Raw genomic sequence first — 21,401 nt, forward strand, 5'->3', positions numbered from 1 at the left:
AACCACCACGTTTGAACCGACTAGAAGAAAAAAAGTTAACAAACGTGCGGGCATGTAGCAATGTTTACGTAGGGGGTCGTAACAAAAACCGCCTGTTTTGTCCTGTTACCGAGGGTATTCGGCCGACATACCACTGGTTTTGCTTTGTCAACGAACAGTTCAGATGCAATGAAATTTGTTTATAACAGTCCCTGTTTTTAAAACTGTTAGTTACAACGTTTCAGATTTTATGCAAGCAAATGCTCAGCGCGCAATTTGATTGCACGTACTGGTGATGATTTAGTGACATGTCATTTGGACGAGACAGAAAGTCACCGCTACCCTTTACAACGTCCAGCCCGCATTCGTAATCATCCATGTACATTGATCATACTACTACATTTGCTTTTTATTAGTGCATAGGTTTGATCTTGTTCGAAGGTCGGATATGATTAGGTCATTAGCAAAATCGGTCGCTTCCTTTAAGAATTATTTAAAATTAGTCGGCGTTAGGGAGCCGTGTAACTTTAAAAGCTTTGCTCATTAAGGGGACTTCAAACAATTGAAAACTGGATAAAAAAGGACATAGTTTGGACTTTCAATTCCCCTCCAAACCTAGATGAGACAAAGGCAGCAGCTCTGCAGCAACGAATCGCCCTTGAAGCTGTAGTCTTGTAGGACGCGATTGAGCACATTAATGCAATCAAGGGATACAACCCGCAGTTACAAAAATTGCTGTTTAGTAATTCTGCGGTGATAGAGATGCCCCAAAAGCTAATGCGCTCTGTGGGCTTATCCATATAAGGTGAGTATGTATACCCCAGCTAAAACTATACTAACAAACGAAGATTTGTGAATCTACATTGCCAGGGCGGTTCGTTTTGTTATGTGCACTTCTGCTTATTTTAAATGCTAAGAATCAACATATTTCTTTTGTCCTTGTGAGGTTATACGGAAGATGACCGATTTGCAGGAAAGCTAGTCTCACTGTGGTCGTAATTACGGGTACGCTCACAAGTTTTGACATGGGCTCCGCAATTTTCATTCACCGAGTGTAGCGGGCCAAGAAAAAAAAAACCGTGGGGCTGATGTGATCTCGCAGTCTGTCAGGAGCCGATGGGCCTGGAGAGCGGTCTGCTCGGCGAAGAGCGACTGCATGCCTCGTCCGACCGGGACGAGCAGCACGATGCCAACGAGGGAAGGCTGGGCGGACAAGGCTGGGTCGCCGGAGTCGCTGACAAACACCAATATCTGCAGGTTTGCTCTCGAGGTTCTGTTCTGGGTTAAGAAGCAACCGTTTTAACTCATAGCGTTAAGGGCGTCGTGTCACATAAAAGCGGCATCTTCGGCGGCGTTGACCGAGCGCGCCAAATCGGCTTGAGCGAAATACCCCGTACCGCCACCTTGCGGCGCCCACTGCAACCCCGGGGATCGTAAGAGGCTGCCCCGACAAATGACGTGCCAACAGAGAAAAAGTATAGACGAAACAAGGAAGGAACCCGAGCAAAATGAGCCAGACTAGCACAGGAGTACAATAATGGTAAACTTCTTTTTTTTTTTATTTTGAAGGCGAATTGCATGCATGGCGCAATTACTACTAAGCTACTAAAGTTACTGTTGTAACATCACCCTGTTACAAAGGGGAAACGACTAAACATTATCGTCATGATCAGTTTTTCACTGCTAGCGAGGGTCGTAGAAATGGGAGGTTGGAGTGCGTAATTGTATTTCTTCTTAACTTCCCAACCAGACAGATCTTTGTCAAACGCTTATCTTCAAATGAAGGAGCGTTGTGTCATGACAAGAGAATGATAATGCAATGTCAGTAGCGCTCGATAACAATATCGCGATCACGAGCTAAAGGCGAAGCTGAAGCGTCGTCCAAATTTTTGTGTATTGCCCCTCAGAGCAAATTCTACGCAGACAATTTTCGAACCTTACAACACTTTCGATAAGCGCTTTCACTTTTTCCTTCGCGTCTGGAACTACTGCGCAAGCTAGAGTTATCGCCAGCACTGAGCGGCACTGCGTGATTTCCTCGTCGCACCAGATACGCCTTCCATTTCTGCTTTGTTTTTTTTTTAAGTTGCTATTGAAAAGCGTTCATTGTTCCAACTCAAGCGAAACCGGCCAACAGCCGCATCATGGCCTTAGTGACGTAATTAGAGCCGTCGAAGAACGTCAAGACCGGGAAAGAGAAAAGAATCTTTTGAGCCAGTTTACGAATTATCTGATGGGCATCGAGCAGTAATTTTTGTCTGAGGTACTTTGCGACCCCCTAATCTAAGTACTGGGTGTGTTGGGTGACTGCGCTCTGCAAGCATTTAAGATTTCAGAAAAAGTTGAGAGAAGTGTTGCAGGGTCCCTTTGAGCTGCCAAGGTGGCCGGAGGAACCGCGCTTTCCAACACTCAGGTTAAACCAGCTTTGATTTCATAGGCAGTTAGGGGTGTAACATTCTTCAAATAATAAAACCTGATGGGGGAGGGATTTTCTTTTTCGTAGGGCACCTTTGAAGCAGGGGCCATGCGTCAGCAGAAGTGATTTTTTGAAAACATTGAAGAAAGGAATTGGCTCTATATTCACGTGTTCGCGCCTTTCTTACTCACCTTTGTACTTTAAGGGGTCATAAAGAGAAAACACAACTTTGCTCAGTTCGAAAGAACTAGCCTGTCATAACTCACTGAGCTCCTTTCCAGCCATGGAGGACGCTTTTTGAGCAGAAACTAAGAAGCAACAAGCATTGAGAAACATTCAAATGTTCAGTAACGTTACAGCTTAGCCACTGAGCAGTGCACACAGAAACCCAAACATCTCCCCATAACCAATTCTACCTCCACTTCATAAGAAGGAAGGCTGGGCGACTCCAGCGCGGAAGTGCGAAGGACACTGATTGAACGCGCAGAGGTGGCCCTGTCGACTATCCCCGGGAGCTCTGGACTTGGGGTTGCGTGGGAAATGAAGTTACTTTCTTCTTCTTCTTATCGTTTGTCCTCGAACCTCATAAATATCTAATATTATCCTTTTGAAATTGTCTTAATCAATAAATCACAAAGGCCACTATGCTGGCCCTTGAGTGTAAGCTGAAAGTGGAACTTTCAGTGTCCCAAGTACAGCGATGCAAAGCGGATGCTCAGGGCGACGTTCTGCCTGCTTGCTCCCGCAGGTGGACTTTGGCGAGATCCGCAACATCACCGCCGTGGTGACCCAGGGTCGGCCGGTTGCGTCGCAGTGGGTGACTTCGTACATGGTGCAGTACAGCAACAACGCACACCGCTGGAGCACCATCAAGGACGCCAACGGTGACGACTTGGTGAGCTACCCGTCATTCCTTAGACGGCCGCCTTGAGCTGATTGAGCCTTGAGCCTTTGTGTTTTCATAGTTTATTGTTGAAATAAGCTTGGATGGTGCTTTTCAGGGTTGGGCTTTTCCCGGCTTCTCGTATTTCAGCGTTATGACTCGAGCACTGTAGATGACCTTGTTTCAAAATACAAAAATAGGGATTATAGTTATTAAAAGTATGCCTCATTATGTAGAGATATTAGGGATTCCACAGGAACTGCTCGATTATTCCCTACAGTACAATATATACATTTGCGTAGTGCAAATGTTTGAGCTGAAAGAGCGGCAGGCTGTAGCGATTCGCAGCAGGGCGAAATAGAAACGGGCGTATGAATGTTATAACCTATAATCCGAAAATACAGTGCAGCTGTGCTGATGATGCTCCGACATTGCGATGGTGCATCGCTACGAGGGCCCCCCGACGCTGCCGTACCGTCGAGATTGTAATAATAATAGCAACACCTACTTTTGTTTCCGTCAAATGGTGGAGACCTTTGGAAAATGTTGCACGTATTAAGTCGAAAGTAGCCTCCCCTGTTTCCGAGATTTCTTAGAGAGTGATTGTACTAGATAGGCAGCATCGGAGGGGATATTTTAGAAATGTGTGACGAAATAGCGCTGCGGCAACAGGTCTTACGTCTGGAAAATCCTGCTTAAAGTTCGTTCGAATACCCTGTAGGCTGTGTATTGTGATGGAGCAAATTTAAGATGGGATTTCTAGATACATTCTCCAGGGATCTGAGGAAGGCCTCCGCTGGAATCTTACTCCAGAGGGACACGCGATATCTTAATAAAGTTATGATCGTCTCCTTTCATGAAACTGACAGCGCTCCGCGCGTGCTGACTCTGAACCTCCAGAAAAGAATAGACTGTAGTTTCAGATTCAAAATTCATATTGTTGGGGTTTTGCGCGACGAAGCAACACCTGGGTAATAAAACGCGCCGCAGTTTGACGTTTTCGTTGACGTTTTCGTTTTCGCTTCCACCAAAAAAAGGTCGCCGACGCCTGAACTCAACCACCGTCCCTTGGCTCAGCAGCACAACGCGTTCACCACTAATCCATCGCCGCGGGTAATGTGTCTCACATTCGGAGAGGTAAAAAAAAAAACATATAAGAAACTAGAAGGACTCTGCAACGCTTTAGATAAATGCTTTCACTCTTTCCTTCACGCCTGGAATCATTAGTTATAACTAATGCTATAATAGTTATAGCATTAGCTTTAACTAGAAGCTATAGGTATAGCCAGCACGGACCGGCAATGCGGGATTTGCTTGTCGCAGCAGATCGTCTTCCATGTCTGCTTTGCTTGTTTGACGATTCTTTAAAGTGGCTACCGAATGCGTTTATTGCTGCAACAGAAAAGAAGCCGGTGAAGCCGCTACACCGCTCTAATGACGTGATTCGAGCGCTCGAAGAACGCGAAGACCGGGAAAAAGATAAAAATATTTTGAGCAAGTGTCGAAGTTATCCGTTGGGAATAGAGCTGTAATTTTTTTTTTTTTTTTGCTAAAGTAGTTGGTGACCCCTATTCTAAGTACCGGATGTGTTTGTTGAGTACCTTCTGAAAGCATTTAGTTTTAGAAAAAAAGTTAAAAAAGTGTTGCAGGGTCTCTTTAAAGCGTTCCAATATTCGGATAGCCTGCAGCCGTTGCGGATCAGCGGAAAACTGCCCTTTTATTTATATTTTATACATCTTGGTGCCTAAAAGCGAATGTTGCAGCTGCATTCAACGTACATTAATATCCCTACACTAAATCTATTATTTACTTAGTTCAGTCAATTACCGTTCAGTTCCATTTAAAAAGAGCAGCCATGGCCTAGCTCTTTGACGGGTGAACTCGGCCTTTGGTTGTATGCAGGTGTTTCCGGGTAACTTCGACGCCAGCACGCAGGTGACCCGCGTCTTTCCGAAGCCGGTCAGCGCACGCTATCTGAGGATAGTGCCGGTCACGTGGAACAACTGGATAGCTCTTCAGCTGGAAGTTCTAGGTTGCGAACCACCTGGTGAGGCTGCTTTTTCGTGGTTTGCTGCTTTGTGTTCTCCCACTCCGGGCTACCTCATCTATGCCGCTTTCATGAGACCACACATAGCATGTGCCCTGATTCCTCCCGTGTTCAGCGACAGCAGCGGTGCGGAGGACTTTCTGTGCGTCGTCCTTTGTTGCTTCTGCTTCTCAACTGCCAAGAACAGAAGCTACCGTTCGGGCTGGCGAATGTACGCTTTTTACAAAAGCTTCGCGAGAAGAACAGGCTACGGTGTGTATAAATGGGTGCTTCGACCAATTGGGCCGGGCGTTCGAGGAAGCATGGCATATACGTTGCTATGCGTGAGCGTATACAGTATGCCTTTGACCACACGCCAAATCCGACCGAAGTCGCACGCGCTACGACGCAATGGTACTCAGAACCGGGATAATAGTTAGTCATAAATACGCATAGCTTAATTAAAACACACACCTAAATGTAAGACATAGGGAGTAGTTCATGCTTCAACGTAAGGCAAACACGCAGTTTCGCTCAGCCGGGTGCAGAAGCGGAATAGCTAGGCTGCGCCAACAAAGTATCAACGCTTCCCCGCGTTGCTGGTGGTGCACAATATATTTCAAGACGTGAGCTTCCCCTGCGCGTTGTAATGCGCGCGAGGAGAGAAAGGGGGGGGGGGGGGGGGAGAGAGGAGAGAGAGAGGGAGAGAAAAAAGTCTTTTAGATGCCCTTCGGGAGAGGCGTTAGCGCCGCTGGAAGGCGATCACTGTCGCAGTAGTCATCCTTGATTAGTTTGGTTGCGCATGCATAAAGAGGGTATTCAGTGCATGCTTAACCACGAAAAGAAAAGGTGGCCCTCAATGAATAATTTCCTTGTTGATGGTACCTCGTTGGGGTGGGGGGTTGAAAGGGCACCTCCAAACCAGACGAATTGTTGTATTTGGAGTGTCGGGGCAGTAGTAAGGGCAGCTGTATGGGTATGCGGTAGGGGAAATCCATTGTAGGAAGGTGTGGTTGTGGTAAGTATCGGTGTGGAGTCGCCGCCAGATGTGTGAGTCGCCCACACCTAGGGATGAATGTGGGGGCGGTATGGCTCTGCGGGAAGCTCGGTAGTGATGTAGGATGTCGGAGAAGTTACGTGAGAGGGGGTGCAGGACCGCTAAGTGGTTCGTATTCTTGCCCTTCTGGTAATTCCCGGTGGGTAAGGTCGCGAGCAGTGGCATGCGCCACCTAATCCCCAGTTAGGGATGTATGGGCCGTGATCCATTCAATACGAGTCTGTGGCACTTCTGGTCGTTGTTGGAGGAAGGTAGCTGCAAGGCCGGTGATGTTTACCGTTGCAAACCGTCGGCAGGCTGCCTGTGAGTCGGTGAGCGCGGTAACGTTGGATGTCGGGGCGTGTACCACCGCTAAGGCGATGGTCGCTTCTTCAGCTGTACTCGTACAGCCGGTAAGAAATGTTGCTGCTGCCAGGGTGCTGCCATTAGCCATGACTACCGCAGCCGCGTGTTCATGTCGGAAGCGGTAGCTCGCTGTGTCCGTGCGGCATGCTTGGGGGTCTGTGGCATACCTTGCTTTAGGAAGCCGTGCGCGGTGTCGCCTGCTGCCAGCATTGTAAGTCGGGTGCATGGGCTTTGGAACTGGAAGTACCCGTATGGAAGCTCGTTGGATCGCTGTCATGCGCTGGAGGGTGTCGATTGTTGGCTGAAAGGAGTACCCCAAAGTGCTGAGCACATATCGCCCCTTAGCAGTTAGTCGAAGGCGTTGATGCTGACTGTTGCCGAGGCCAGCTGGAGGAGGCAGTGTGTTGATGTGAAAACTGGTAGCCCAAGAGGTGTTTTGTGGACTTTGCTAATCATTATATAGATTTTGTTGGTCTCATTGGTCTTGAGAGGCACGTAGGGTGCCTCTTTAGTGATTTTGCTGATTATAATGGCATGAAGAATTCTGCATGGGACTTCTTCTTTGAGTGCATGACGGCGTCGAATAAGATGAGTGAGCTGGTCCACAGTCTGCTGAAGCCTAGGAACCAGTGGTGCTCCACTTCCATCACGGTGGTAAGGAATTCCCGGGATTCGGAGCGTTTGCACACCCACATACCGTTGAGCAGTGCGAGAGCTTGCTGCGCAGTGGCCAGCTCGTGTATCAGGAGTTTCTTGTTACGCCCGCCCTGGCCACCGTAGCACAGCGTGGACTACCGGACTAGGATGTTCACCCACGTCCTACGGTCGCACTCAATGCGATAATAAAACAGCGTTTTCCAATGCAATGCAATGGTATCTCGTTTTGCAGGGATTGAAGAAAGGACCACGACTCAGTCGCCCCCACCGCCAGTCGTAGTGGAAGAGAAGTTCCGCTGCCCAGAGCCAAACGGTCTCTTCCCGGACGCACAGAACTGCCGCCGCTTCTACCACTGTTCCAACGACGAGCCGCACCATAAGTGGTGTCCCGGAGACCTGCATTTTAATCCGAAGCTGCTCGTCTGTGACTGGCCACAAAATGCCGGATGTGGTAAGCCTATCCCTCTTTCTTTTCTACAAAAAAGTATATTTTTCAATTAATTATTCGGCAATGTGAACGGGAAATGCTTCATTCTTTCCGATAATATATATGGAAAGTTTTGCTTTTCCTAATGCAGTTATTAAAGTATATCGATTCTGACAAAAGCGTGTTCCGCTTGTGATCGTGATGATGATGCTCTAATATTTTGGCATTGTCAATTCGAGAGAACGATTTGGTTCACAGAGATCGGTGAGGTGAACCAGAAGCAGGACGAAGACGTAAAACGCGAGAAAGACTGGTGTAATCCCGTTAATTAAATTCCACGCACAGCAGTCTTGAAAATGGGACCACAGATCGAGATGACATACCAAATTGTTTGTTTGCAAGCATCGTGCAGCACTTGGTATTCAATTTTTTTCGCCGTTACTATGACGTACTACGCTGCGCAGGCCTGTGGATCAAATCATATTGCATGGGGCTCTTTGAACTACTCCGAAATGCTGGAGCAAATGCAATTTCGTGTTTTCCTCCGCCGGAAACTCGGATACTATCAGCGGGAATCGAACCCTTGAAATCGTGAGTAGCACCACGATGCTATGGTGACCTCCATGCAGTGGACACTCCATAATGGTTTTATATAATTAGAAAATATTACATTTCATAGCAGCCAAATTAACACCGGCGGCCCGGATTCCGGGAAGAAAGATAAAAACAATTTTTTGTGATCGTTTGACCTCTTTAACGGTGGGACATATGCCTTACCTGTTTCCAAATTTGCCACACAGACGAGGTGGCATTTTAGTGGCCAATGAAAAAAAAGCAACCTGGTAACGAGAAATAAGAAAGGCACTGCTTGTTGCATTGTAACACGTAGTTCACTTAATGTATGAGTTTAACGTAGCGTTCCATCTCTTCTCTTATATCACTGGCTTGTGCAATAAAGAAGATATCACTAAATGATGACCTTTCTGCCCCCACCGATTCCTGCTCACAGAGTAAATTTATTCTATACCAGTGTGCAACGTGAGCGTCTACACATAAGGAATAGGAGGCATGAGGGTGGGGATGGCGCCTTGTTTCAGGAACTATCATATCTTCAGGTTGAATAGGTACACCAACGCGAAAAACCGTAATGGATTTCGTACCTCTGTGACAATAATATAATCGTTTCCTTTCTATTTGGGAATAAATAATAAGCAATTGGAAATTTTGCCTGAAAGTGCGTGGAATGCTCCAACGTCCTTTCTTGTATAGTTCGACATAGTCCACTACGGTCACTGCCACCCCCCCCCCCCCCAAAAAAAAAAAAAAATAGATGGATCTAGAGATCCATCTGTTTATTTTTTCGGGTGGCGGTGACCCTCTTCTCCGTGGTACTTGCTTGCGTCCACTACAGCAGGCTTAACTTTAGGTTGTAGTTCGTAAAAATGCCGAAAATAATTATGGGGGAATATGCAATGTCTGCTGTCACATCAACAGCAAATTCCAGGTAAACCGTACTCGACGAGGCTGTGCAAACGAGGACACCTAAAAAGTTCAGCTAAAACGTATTTATTTTTGCACGGTGCCAGCTGATTAAAGCCAGTGTAATTATTTGTTTGTCTTAACTATTTTCCACCAATTTCATCTTATCAGGAATATACACTACACCCATGCTATGCCTGCTAACGTAAAACAGCAGCGCTTTTTAAAAATTTCGAGGAGAAAGGATGAATACTTTGCTACAGCCTTCTAAAAATTATTTCCAAATGGACAGCAGAGTTTTCCGGGCCATTGCAATGGCAAAATTTCAGCCAACGTGTGCGCTCTATCACGTCCAATAAACTTACTTTTTGTGTATGAGTGGTTTTTTACGTGCGAAATGGCTGTAAGGTACAGCCGCCGGTATTGCCTTCGTCAGTAGAATACTGTATTTTACTCTAATGACGGAAAGTTGACTTGCCAAAACGTAACTAGTTTATTTCGCAGGTACTGCTTTTCTCGTGAGTACGACATTCTCTCGTCCTATATATTTATATATACATATATATATATATATATATACAGAAAGTGGGGAAAAAATGCCCGCCGGGTGGGATCCCAACCCACGACCTCAAGCATACGCGTCTGGTGCGATGACCACTACGCTACCGGCGGGGCTTATTTCACCCTCCACTTTATGGGGTATTTATGTTAAGTATTTTTGTTTCCTGCACTTGGGGGTGGTAGCCAGCGCTGAACCCTCTTAAGCTCCCTATGGCACCAAGACTGCCAGAAAAGAGGCCCTCGCTATGCATCTAGCGAATCAGAATGGGCAATGAGGGGCTCTTTGAAAATAAGACAGAAATAAGTGTTGGCAGTCAAGAAAACCTCGGAAAGCAAAGGGGAGGATGTGGTAGGTCATTAAAACATTAAAACAGATAAAGAATTTGGAAAGACAGAAAGAAAGTGGAGAAATATTTATATATATATATATATATATATATATATATATATATATATATATATATATATATATATATATATATATATATATATATATATATATATATATATATATATATATATATATATATATATATATATATATATATATATATATATATATATATATATATATATATATATATATATATATATATATATATATATATATATATATATATATATATATATATATATATATATATAAGGTTTGGAAATGAGGGGCTCGTTAGGAAATACAGAAAGAAATGCCGGCAGTCTACAACGCCAAACAAGGCATAGGGGAATGGTTAGACTATTTTTTATCGTTAGTGACATTACATTATTTTTTATTAATTGCGTGAGAAAGAAAGAAAGAAAAACAGAAGGTCCCCTTCTCCCCGTGTAGTCTGAGTGGCGCTGGCTACCACCCTCAAGCGTCAGATACAGTTATAGTAAATATAAATACCCCAGAAAGTGAAGGAGAACACAATCACCCAGATAGCCGAATTGTTAAGGCATTCGAGATCTAATCTAAAGGCGTGGGTTCGGTCCCCACTCTGGGCGCGTGTTTTTCTTTCTTTCTTTCTCACGCAATTAATAAAAAATAATAATGTAATGTCACTAACGGTAAAAAATAGTCTAACCATTCTCCCATGCCTTGTTTGGCGTTGTAGACGGCCGGCATTTCTTTCTGTATATATATATATATATATATATATATATATATATATATATATATATATATATATATATATATATATATGATAGAGAAGTCAAACTGAAAAACATAACAACAGTTATTCTAACGTTTCGACCGGGGGCCGGTCGAAACATATATATATATATATATATATATATATATATATATATATATATATATATATATATATATATATATATATATATATATATATATATATATATATATATATATATATATATATATATATATATATATATATATATATATATATATATATATATATATATGCACTGGCTTCCTTTTGTCCTTTTGGTACTTATCTTTGGTATACTTGTGTATGTTCTCGCAGAGCAAGAAGGTGGGAGGTTGCTCGATGTCACGACGGTCCCTGGTGAGTACTACATCGTGTCTTTCAAATTAGTCAAAGGGTACCCTTTAATGTTTCGTTTTCGAATCGTGTGAGGGGGAGCTGGGATGTAGTCATCTGCATTTGCTCTTGGTTCCAAATAAAACTTTGTGAATTGGAGTTAATATTAGGACTGCAATATGGAAGATTTCGTGTCCATGAAGCTAGTATTTTGCTTTTTTTTTCCTCCATGGGGAGAATAATTTCTTCTGAAGTCGATTAGCCTTTTGTTAAACAATCACAAGACTCTCGCTTTGCTAATGAGAACAGACGCTTGTAGGGATTAAAATAATCTACAAGTCGGACAGTTTCGGTGGCATAAAAAACAGTTTCCTCTTTTAAATTCTACGCTAATCAGAGCAGTATTTTAATTAAAGGTGGGAAAAAAGTATAATTTCAACAAAGGCAAAATCAGGATAAGCCAGTTATACTTGTGGGAAGATATATAATTAATACGTGCTTGGTGATCTCCTGAATGCGACAGTCTAGAAAATAAAACACCGTTGGAGCGAACTGCATTCAGAAGTTAGGGTAAGATATCTTTCAGAAGCTCAAATGTTTCAGAAGCTCAAAGACACCCTTTACTGTTGTATTGTAGAAATAAGACAAGTCAGGATCCCTTTCAACTATTGTATGAAACACAAATAAAGAGCGTCTTTCAGCGTGAAGCGTTGTTGCACCAAATTGGAAATTGTAATAATCGGAGTGGAAGCATCTAACTGCGTTAATTGAAATGCATGGAAGAAACCCGCGCAAATTTACCTCTGATACAGGGAGGCGGTTCCACACCCTCATTCAAGTATATTTGCGCTACAGACAATGATGCCGAGAGGTCGCAGTATAGTGTAGCTAGATATGAATGTGGCGTGTCCAACGTGGGCCACGTGGTTTGGCCCAAATAGTCGCAGTCAAATTCGGGTGTCACTTGTCATTTGCAGTGTGGTCGTACAATCTTGCCTCCTAAGGTCAGTTCCACGAGAAACTAGTCTACAAAGTTTTTTGCCATTCTACGTTGGCGCAACATTACGCTCGGTGAGGATTTTTAACCGAGAGTAGCTTTTGGAAGACCTTAGTTTTTTTTTTTCGTAACGGCAAATTGTGTTGGGAGATGAGACGCGTGGTATTATTATGTACACCCTTTCACTGCGGTTGAAATAATTTGACTGCCGTACTCCGGTGCAAAAAAATTGATTCGATATCTTAAATCTGTTTCCGCGTACACGTCGTGAGATTTAAAAAAAAACATCAAACTACATTGTGCAGAGATGATGCATACTCTTCGACCAGGACTGAGAATTTGTTGCTTGAGTTGGCTTATTCCTCCTGAAAAGGAAGTATGACCTCAAAGATCTGCTACTGAACTCCCGACAGTGCAGGTTGCTCACCCTCCTTACCGCTACCAGAGCCATGAGACGAACAGTCAGAGAATTTGAACAGCACAACGCTGGTTTTGACCTCGACGAACCTCGAGGCTTTATCTCCTCGTAATACCCCTGTGCTGTAAGGAAGGTCACAGTGGGAACAGGCTGATCGCATAACTATCACCTCAGTGCTTCTCCGCTTTGCACAGTAGCGTCTCCTAACCGCCATGCTGCGTATCTGCTCAGCTCCGACGGAGGAAGAGGAGTTGCCCTGCGTGGCGTTTGGCCCCTGGGTGAGCACTAGCGAGCCGACGCCGGAATCCGGTGGTGACGTGGAGGACGTGGCGCGCGTCGTGGCCGAGTCCGGCGTCTGCCTGTACCCGCTGGGCATCGAGTGCCGCGAGTACGCCACCGACGCCGACTACCGGAAAACGGGGCAGCGCGTCATCTGCGACGTCGAGCGGGGACTGCGGTGCGTCGACAGCGAGCAGCCTGGAGGGGAGCCCTGCCTCAACTACAAAGTGCGCGTCAAGTGCTGGACTTGCGGTAAGTGGCGACGCCAATCTGTGAAGTGTGGCGTCCACAAATGATGAATCATGCCTTCGCGCGCGTGTAAATACGCCTCGTTAGGGCCTGCCGTATACGGTCGTGCTACCAGCAGCGCATTTCTTTATAGTTCGGATGGCCCTTGTGGTCATGGCAAGAACCTTTAAAACACTATCTGGCTCTTCCGATGTCATTACGCGAAATTGACAATGGACTTGAGAATAGCTTCGATTTTCATTCACAATTTGTCGTCGTGCATGACCACCTTCAACTTTTCTCCGGACAGCTGTAAAAGAAAATGCCACCGATTCTCCGAGTGGGGATGGTGAAATCTCCGCAATAACATAAACGTCACATTATGTACGCAACGTCATTGCAGAACAATGTCAAAATCGCTCTGGGTAAAGCAGGTATACCACATGCTCAGATTATGCGTTGCCAACTTGTCACTGTCTGCATGATCCGAACGCCAATAAGGCGCACAGATTATTCTCACCGATAAACAAAACTTTTTTGGCTAGTACTCCATTTTGGTTGAGGGCTTCCAAACCAAAAGGTGCATATGCTATTGAATCTGTACCGCCGCTAGTCTTTCAGCGTAACCTGATGGCACATAGCTTACAGTTTGGGGTGGTTTGCAAGCATAACTAAACCTACAAAGAAGCTACGAAAAAGGCAATAGCACAACTTGCAAGTCTGTTGCACAGTTAATATTTTTGTTAACGCCAGCTTTCCCGTGGCTCATTGTACGACAAATCCGCAGCAGAAAAGTGGCACACCCAAATCCCGTTAGCGGCAGTGTGTTCCATAGCGTGTGCCTCAGAAATAAAACACGTAAAAAAGGAGAGCGTGCTGCTAGGATATGCCTGTGCACGCGAAGGCCACGTGAAAAAGAGGAAAAATTAGCCTTAATTCACTGACTTGCCGCCGCGACCGCTGATATAACAGCGAAGCTTCCTGGCGTTTCCTAATCGCAATAATAAGCTTCATAGAACTTCTCAGAACCAGCATATCGATTCCCGTTCCCGCCAGTTCATTTTTGCCCTGTTCCACTGCTCCCGCCATCTACTGGAACCTTTTGTTATTTTTGAACTTGCGACACTGCAGCGGGCAGGCGCCGCGAGCGCTTCTTGTTTTTTCCTGGCCTATTTTTTTAATTTTCTATCGCAAAAATCAATCACCCATCTATATTTAGTTAAAGTAACAATGCAAACATCACTTATGTATTGATGTCCTCCCTCAAATATGCTTAATGTTTCTTTTTGCTCAGCAATGTTCACAAGTATAAGCATTGCCACCAGCAGCTTAGAAAACTTTGCCTATATAAACGTCTCGTTCAAGCATTCTTTTAACTTGCTGCACGTGTGCTTGGCGCTAGGCAGTGATATTGCAGGGGTGACACCGAATGACGCTGTATTTTGCCCCCAGTTTCCCATTTAAGCTGAGCCATACTATTGTTGTCGCCTGCTAGGGAAAAAAATGCAGTCTTAAAGGTCCTTAACAAGGGCGCTGCAACCATTAATATCTTCGTTCCATAACTGTATCAGCTCCAACCAAATTGCCCCAGAAAAACTGTCGTCCTTCAGAAACATTTCAAGCAGTTTTACAAAAGATGAGGCAGTAAAAACTCAAATTCCTCTGGCCAATCCTGAACTCTAACATTTTCTAGCGGCCGTGAAGCACGCCCAAGATGGCACCACCAAAACGACGAGTTAAAATTTGTTTATAACCACCGAATTGCAATAATTGGGCCTCCTTTCTATGTTTATGACCGATAACTGCGATGCGGTCTGTTCGTATTAACACATTTGCTAAGCACGAGGTAAAAGGCTTGGGCAATAAGAATGACAATATGGTTTCGATATTCACAAGAGTTGTCGTCTGCGTCGCCTAAATAGGGGATGCATGGACAAACTGTGTACCGAAAGTGGCAAGCGGAAGTTTCTGTTCTCGTGATTCCATTTGTAACTCATGTCTGGAAGTAAAATAGCTCACTGTATGTGCCACCACAGCGCCACTGATTTCCACTACAACGGAATCACCTACCGTGCCTCCCGTCATTCCGTGCCCTGAGGTGTCGGTGACTGACAACGCGACGTTCTGTCCGGTTGGATGCCCCGAGGGCTACGCCTGCGACGGAGAGCGCTGCGTCCCAGCCGCAGACTGCCCCTGTGTCAGGGACGGTAGCCTGTTTCCGGTAAGCCCCTCCCTACACGAACTTGTGGTCAATTTCTGTGGCGCTAGATCCTTCGAAATTTCACCGTTAGAAAGGAATGACATATGTCATAGTTTATGTAACACACGATTATTAACTGACTACCATTCGTCACGCGATGCGCACATGATCATTAAGTCTTCACTGCCCGTAGAAGATAACGAATAATTTCGTTCTAAATTAATGCAGTTGGGTCCTAACCATTATGCTTACTGGACGTAAATGGGCGTCACGTTTTTTTTTGTTTGTTTGTTTTTTTGCGCACTCTAACCATGTTGGATAAGAGATATTGGAGAGATTCTTATTCCCCGAAGCACTGGGAAAGCGAAAATAGGGCCAATGATGCTTCTCGAATTAAATGTGGTTTGCGCTGTAGAACAATCCATCTCCACCACCTGATGTAGCGTGATGGAACGTCGTTCAGGTGGGCGGTATGCTGGAGACCCGAACCTGCCACGAATGTCAGTGCAACCTGGGTGGTCGGTCGAGCTGTCTTCCCAAGGCCTGCCCGCCATGTCCCGAGGTGAGTGTCTGTTCTCCGGGCCTATTATTATTGTGATTATTGTGGGTTGCCAAATGCACTCAACGCTTGTCATATTCAGCAAATTAAAATATATATATATATTTTTTTTTTGCTTCTGCACCACGGGTTTTCTGACAAAGGAACTTTACTGCTGCGGAAGTAAACTGAACTGAAAGTGTTTTGCACTGTTTCATACCACCATTGATGCTAGTTTTTCTGCAACTGCATGCTCTCCAAATTTTGTGTTTCCATATTTTTTGGGCGAAATCATTTATTTTACTATGACGGCAAAGTTAAACGCACTTAGCGGCCCACATTCCTCTTAAACGTTCGTTTTGATGCTGAAACATGATTTTTTTATTATCACGCAGCAACCAATTGGTTTTTTTTTAGAGGACCGACTGCAAGCATTTTTTAGAAGTGGGAAAACCTATCCGAACGCCGTATACGTTTTTCAGTTTTCCATCAGGTCTTCAAACACAGCACAGTCAGTTCACGTCATATATAGCGCCTATAGGACTACAAGTTTGCTGGCATTTCACGAAGGGCCAAGAGCGAGTGACTGTTAAAAGTTCCTGGATTTATGGGCTCCACCTCCAGGGGCGCTCCAAAACTCTCGGCCCCAGCTGCACCTGCGATTGCGGAAGCTGCCCGACTGGTCTCCGGCTCTGTCCAACATCCGGGGAGTGCATTTCCGAGCAGCTTTGGTGCGACGGTATCGTGAACTGTCCCGACGACGAGACCGATTGTGAAGGTGCAACTCCCCTCTTGTGTTTTTTATCTCACACGGGCAACTACATAGCTTCGTGTTAGTGCCTGGAAGCACCCAGGAGGTTGCACCACTACAAAGGCCATCAATTGCCGCTCATTGTTGTCAGGGGGAAAAACATGGCAACAGCGAGGCCCAGCATATCGTTAGATTCCAATTATAGTATTGTTGAAGCGGCGACATTTTGTAAGGCGAGCATGACGCTTTGCATTTCGGAATACCGGAATGCAGGTTACATTTTCCTTATTTATTTCTTACATAATTAATTAATTAATTAATTACATACTGCGGACCACGGAAGGTCCATGCAGGGTGGGGGTTTACATAGCAATCAAGTCAGGAATTGTGTGCATCAAGGTGTTTTTCGTTCCTTAAATGCCGCGATTGGTCATTGGAGAAGGAGACCCATTGAAGTTTCTTACAGTGCAACCATTTCTTTGGCAATTCTGCTACTTTTAAAGGGTGCGAAACGGAAGCGCTAGCGCTTCCTTTTACTTTAAGAATCCTGATATAAAAAGTGGCGTCCTGTTTGTGTATAAATGAACTGGTGCAGTATAGGTCCGGCTCCAGTTGCAATGCGAAAGAGAGCTACTTTTATTTACTAGTACACAAGCTCGGAGAGGAGTGGACAATCAAATGGGTTTATATAGACCACAGAGCGACTGAATATACAGTTGGCAAGCATCTCACTCTGCGGTACGCTGAGGCTTGTCATGTGGTAGATTGTCCGATTACTCAGGAGTCGATTCTCCGAAAGCGGCTATTCAAAGAAATGCTGTACCATTTTTTCTTATATTTTTTTGAAAATCTGAAATGCTTTCAGTACGTAATCAACAAGCTCGCCCAGTGCTGAGTTTGTATGGCCGCAGAGTATCGCAGCAAAATATCATGTGTTTCCGCCCATCAGATAACTTCGAAACTCGCTCAAAATATTTTTCTCTCTGTTGGTTAGGGCATTGTTATCGCACTCGAGTGACGTCGCCCTAGCTATATCGTGGCCATTGACAGGCTTAGGCTATGTTCAGACTACCGACGTAATAACCATATCGGGGGCTATGGACGCAAAAAAAAAAAACAGGCGCTTCACGCATTTCGGTAGGCTGAGGCGTCAAATGACATCATTATTTAAAGATATTGCGACATTTGCGACAACAGTCTGAACCAGGCCTTACTTTACTTTCAGTTGGAGCAATAAACGAATTCGATAGCTGAAGAATGAAGGCATATTTCCCGCGACCAGCAAATCGCGCAGTTCCGCGCTTCGTTGTAGCAATGACTATCTTTCGCAGTGCTTCCACGCACGAAAGCGTGAAGTAGTTTACCAGGAATGCTGCAGGGCCCCTTTAAGGCCAGAAAAGGGTGGTGTTAAGAACGACATGTCGAGTCGAGTTCTTTTCTGGTGAAGTGCATTTTTCCACAAGAATAGGGAATAAACTCGTTATTTCTTGTAAATAAATCCGTGAGCGAAACTGCCGAAACGGGGCTCCAAGACTCACGCAATGTCAAATCGGGGAAATGATGTTGTCTACGGCGTTCATGCTCACGAAAGACAAAGGTGGAAGTATTCCCATACAACCTTGTTACAAACTGGTAGCATATGTGTCATTCGGCTGAGCAGCCGTCACCCGATGACGAAACTGCCTCAAACATTACCATTTGCTTAGTGAACACAATACAGGTCATGCGGAGAAACTCTTCGTTGCTGAAAATTATTGTTTCTATCATACTCGGCGCACGCGGCAGTCATGCACTGTCCAATAACGTACCTAACACGCCAAGTGCGGTCACCGTTTTAGCGGTGGGAAAGAAATTGGTACCTTGGCACTCAAACAAGGATCACACGTACTTTGACCGATTTCTGCATATGCGTTTTTTGAACAGCCACGTCGATGGTTGCAGCTTAGCAGGTTTTTCGCATACTATGTCGAAAGCTGGCGGCCGTTTTATTCCTTGGATTTGGCTGCTATTCGCGTGCATGCTGACCGTGGGCCTTCCTCGCGCGCAGTGCCCACTACGCCAGCTCGTTGCCCTCCGCTGGTGAAGAAGTTCTGCGCCAAGGGGCAGACACTTGTCCTCATCAAGGACGACCTCGACTGCGACCAGTACACGTGCGGTAAGGCCACTTCCCTTGCTGCGCGTCAAATGCTGGCAAGCCACAGGAAAAGGTCTTGAGCACGAATTGCTCTGGTTTATTCCTAGGTCGAGAAATATTCCATCCCAGAAATCCTCACCCCAGCCTTATCTTGTATCGCGGACGACGAAAGCGATTTCAGGGCGTGTACTACAGCCACACGCGAACTGATTTAGCGTTTGCAACAGCGATGCACAGTCGTTCGTTGGGCAACTATACCGATTGTCAAAGTGTAGGAATTTGTTAAACAGGTTTTCCAGTTTCCGCAATTGTGGGCAATCTAACCAAGCCTTACGTTCTACCAAACCTTATGATAAGACAAGTTAGGAATATTGAGGGCTGAAACACCACAAAAAGTTAAAAAGAACAAACCAAAAATTCTGCAACGCATCTAAATTACCGCGTGCTTACAGAACCTGTATGCCATTTTAAGCGAAATAATTATTTAGCGGTACTTAAACGTCCGACTATTTATGCCTTTGGCTACTGGTGGCAGATACGTCGGGTAGTACAAGTTGCAGAGTTTGTGTTGACGCACCAGGTAGGCAACTTAATTTTTTTTTTTCATTAGCTGCCTTAAATTTGCGCCCACGAATGAAATTTGGTTTGCCCGGTGCGTTAAGTTGGAATGAAATCTGGGACTTTAAATGTATAGCGCCAAAAGACTAGGTCTCCGAAGCTTGCCCAATTGACCTGTTCGATATGAGAGAGTTCCATATCGTTCCGTTCACTTTCTTCAGACATCACTCCTTAAGTAAACTGACTATTTGGAACTGCATTTCTTACTGAGTAATTTTTTTTGTGATAACTGCGTTGGCACCTACCATGTTTTCCCGCTGGCTTCCTAGCTTGTAGATCCCTTTTTCGTACGTCACCTTACGGTATCAAAATCACTCAAGAAGTGCTACGCGGGTAAAAAATTTTCCAATGTTTATGCCAGTCATTCTTCCTGGTTAGAACTGCCCATGGTTGGCAGAGGAGCGATTTCGGCAAAGCATACACCTTATGTTGGAGCAAAATTAGTCTGGCCAACGCTCACCGGCCATGTCGCTTGCTCAAACAGACGAAGACGGTAATCTTGATGTTGCAGAGTCTGGAGTCCCACCCCCTGCGACCCAGCCTCCACCAATAGGTGAGTCCAGTTTTCACGCCCTTCTTTTACAATCGGGGCATTGAAACTTTTATGCGAAAACTATTGCAGAGAATGCATTAGGCGAACTATGCGGGCCATAAACAGTATTCTATGTTCGTACATACTGCGTTCCTTCAGTGGCGAAGCGTCTGTAAACCAATGAAATGAGAGAATTTTTTTTTTGACAAAAGGATTCAAATTTTGTAAGTCTCATCGGTCTTTAATACCGCCATACCACGGACGACTCCAAGGATAATCAACTTTAGCTTGCTTGAGTACAGTGCGTGACGTACGCCTCTTCCACAAACGTCGCACCGCTATCATCCTTCCTATTTTCTAGCCTTTCTTTGTCATTACGGTTATATTATCGCTACGGTTTTATACTATCGCTACGCGGCTTTAACACTGTCATTTCATTTCGTTTATTCCACCTTGAAGGCGAGAAGGCATTACATAAGGAGGGGGGGCGTACAAGGTATAATAAACAACTCAACAAAACCTTTTTTGTTATTCTTTGGATTGTATATGTTTCCTCTAAACGTGAGTGCGGCAGTCTGCATTAGGAAAAGGAGTATGCAATTGGCGATGGCGGGAATCTTCAACAAAGCTATAAATAATTTGGGTTTTCTAAGCCGAAGCTGCACCCAAGCTGCGACAAGTAGCGATGTTCAGGCTCCTGTTAAACGACACATGGTTGTTTATTAACACTGTGGATAAATTAAGCCGTTTTTCGGTTCTATTTTGTAAGCAAACCAGCCGGTATGGGGTCGTGTTAAAACAGTGCATTCCTGCACAGCAACAAAGCGTCTTGACGACGGGGGCGCAGTGGCGGTTAGATTGAAGTGAGTGAAGTGATCACCAAAATGTCAAACATCAGTTTAGGTTACATCATGTGAATGTTGATAAATAATTTATAGATGACAGTAATTACACAAAATTTAGCTCACCTCCCTTAATTTTGGCCGAGGAACGCGAGCAATAGCCGGTTCACCATAAATATTTGAAATTACCGGATTACCAGCTGCGGCTCGGGCAGGAAGAAGCTTTGCTTACAGCTCGAGCAAGATTTGTTTAGGGCAATACGGGAAGAGTGTGTGTCGATAGCCTGATACGTGTGATCTGGAATTTTGCATGGATCACAAATTTGACGAACCATGCTGCACTATCTCACACGAAATTTCCGCTTATACAGTGAACTCCCGTTAAGACGAACTCGAAGGGACCATGATGGTTTCTTCATCTTAGCAGAAGGTTGTCTTATCAGAAGCCCTTCCCTCCCCCCACTAAAAAAAAAAAAAAGAATCGGCAACACGGCCAGGTGCATGCAGATATCTTGCTTCATGACGGTGAATAAAGTAGGCTTAA

General features: G+C 44.8%; 1 protein-coding gene across 2 annotated transcripts in view; it reads left to right on the plus strand.

Moving 5' to 3' along the window:
* Positions 1 to 21,401, plus strand: part of LOC144139377 (hemocytin-like) — a 224,618-nt gene that overhangs the window by 147,963 nt on the left and 55,254 nt on the right. For both annotated transcript variants that reach the window (XM_077671743.1, XM_077671748.1), the window contains 11 exons: positions 1,082 to 1,236; positions 3,144 to 3,290; positions 5,181 to 5,325; positions 7,596 to 7,814; positions 11,303 to 11,344; positions 12,967 to 13,266; positions 15,279 to 15,463; positions 15,906 to 16,004; positions 16,605 to 16,758; positions 18,779 to 18,886; positions 19,995 to 20,036. In XM_077671743.1, coding sequence (XP_077527869.1) covers positions 1,082 to 1,236; positions 3,144 to 3,290; positions 5,181 to 5,325; positions 7,596 to 7,814; positions 11,303 to 11,344; positions 12,967 to 13,266; positions 15,279 to 15,463; positions 15,906 to 16,004; positions 16,605 to 16,758; positions 18,779 to 18,886; positions 19,995 to 20,036 — 1,596 coding nt within the window. The remainder of the gene's footprint in view (positions 1 to 1,081; positions 1,237 to 3,143; positions 3,291 to 5,180; positions 5,326 to 7,595; positions 7,815 to 11,302; positions 11,345 to 12,966; positions 13,267 to 15,278; positions 15,464 to 15,905; positions 16,005 to 16,604; positions 16,759 to 18,778; positions 18,887 to 19,994; positions 20,037 to 21,401) is intronic.

This window comes from Haemaphysalis longicornis, unplaced genomic scaffold (assembly GCF_048455015.1).
Source record: "Haemaphysalis longicornis isolate Haplotype H1 unplaced genomic scaffold, Haemaphysalis longicornis Haplotype H1 scaffold_1, whole genome shotgun sequence".
Taxonomy (NCBI): domain Eukaryota; kingdom Metazoa; phylum Arthropoda; class Arachnida; order Ixodida; family Ixodidae; genus Haemaphysalis; species Haemaphysalis longicornis.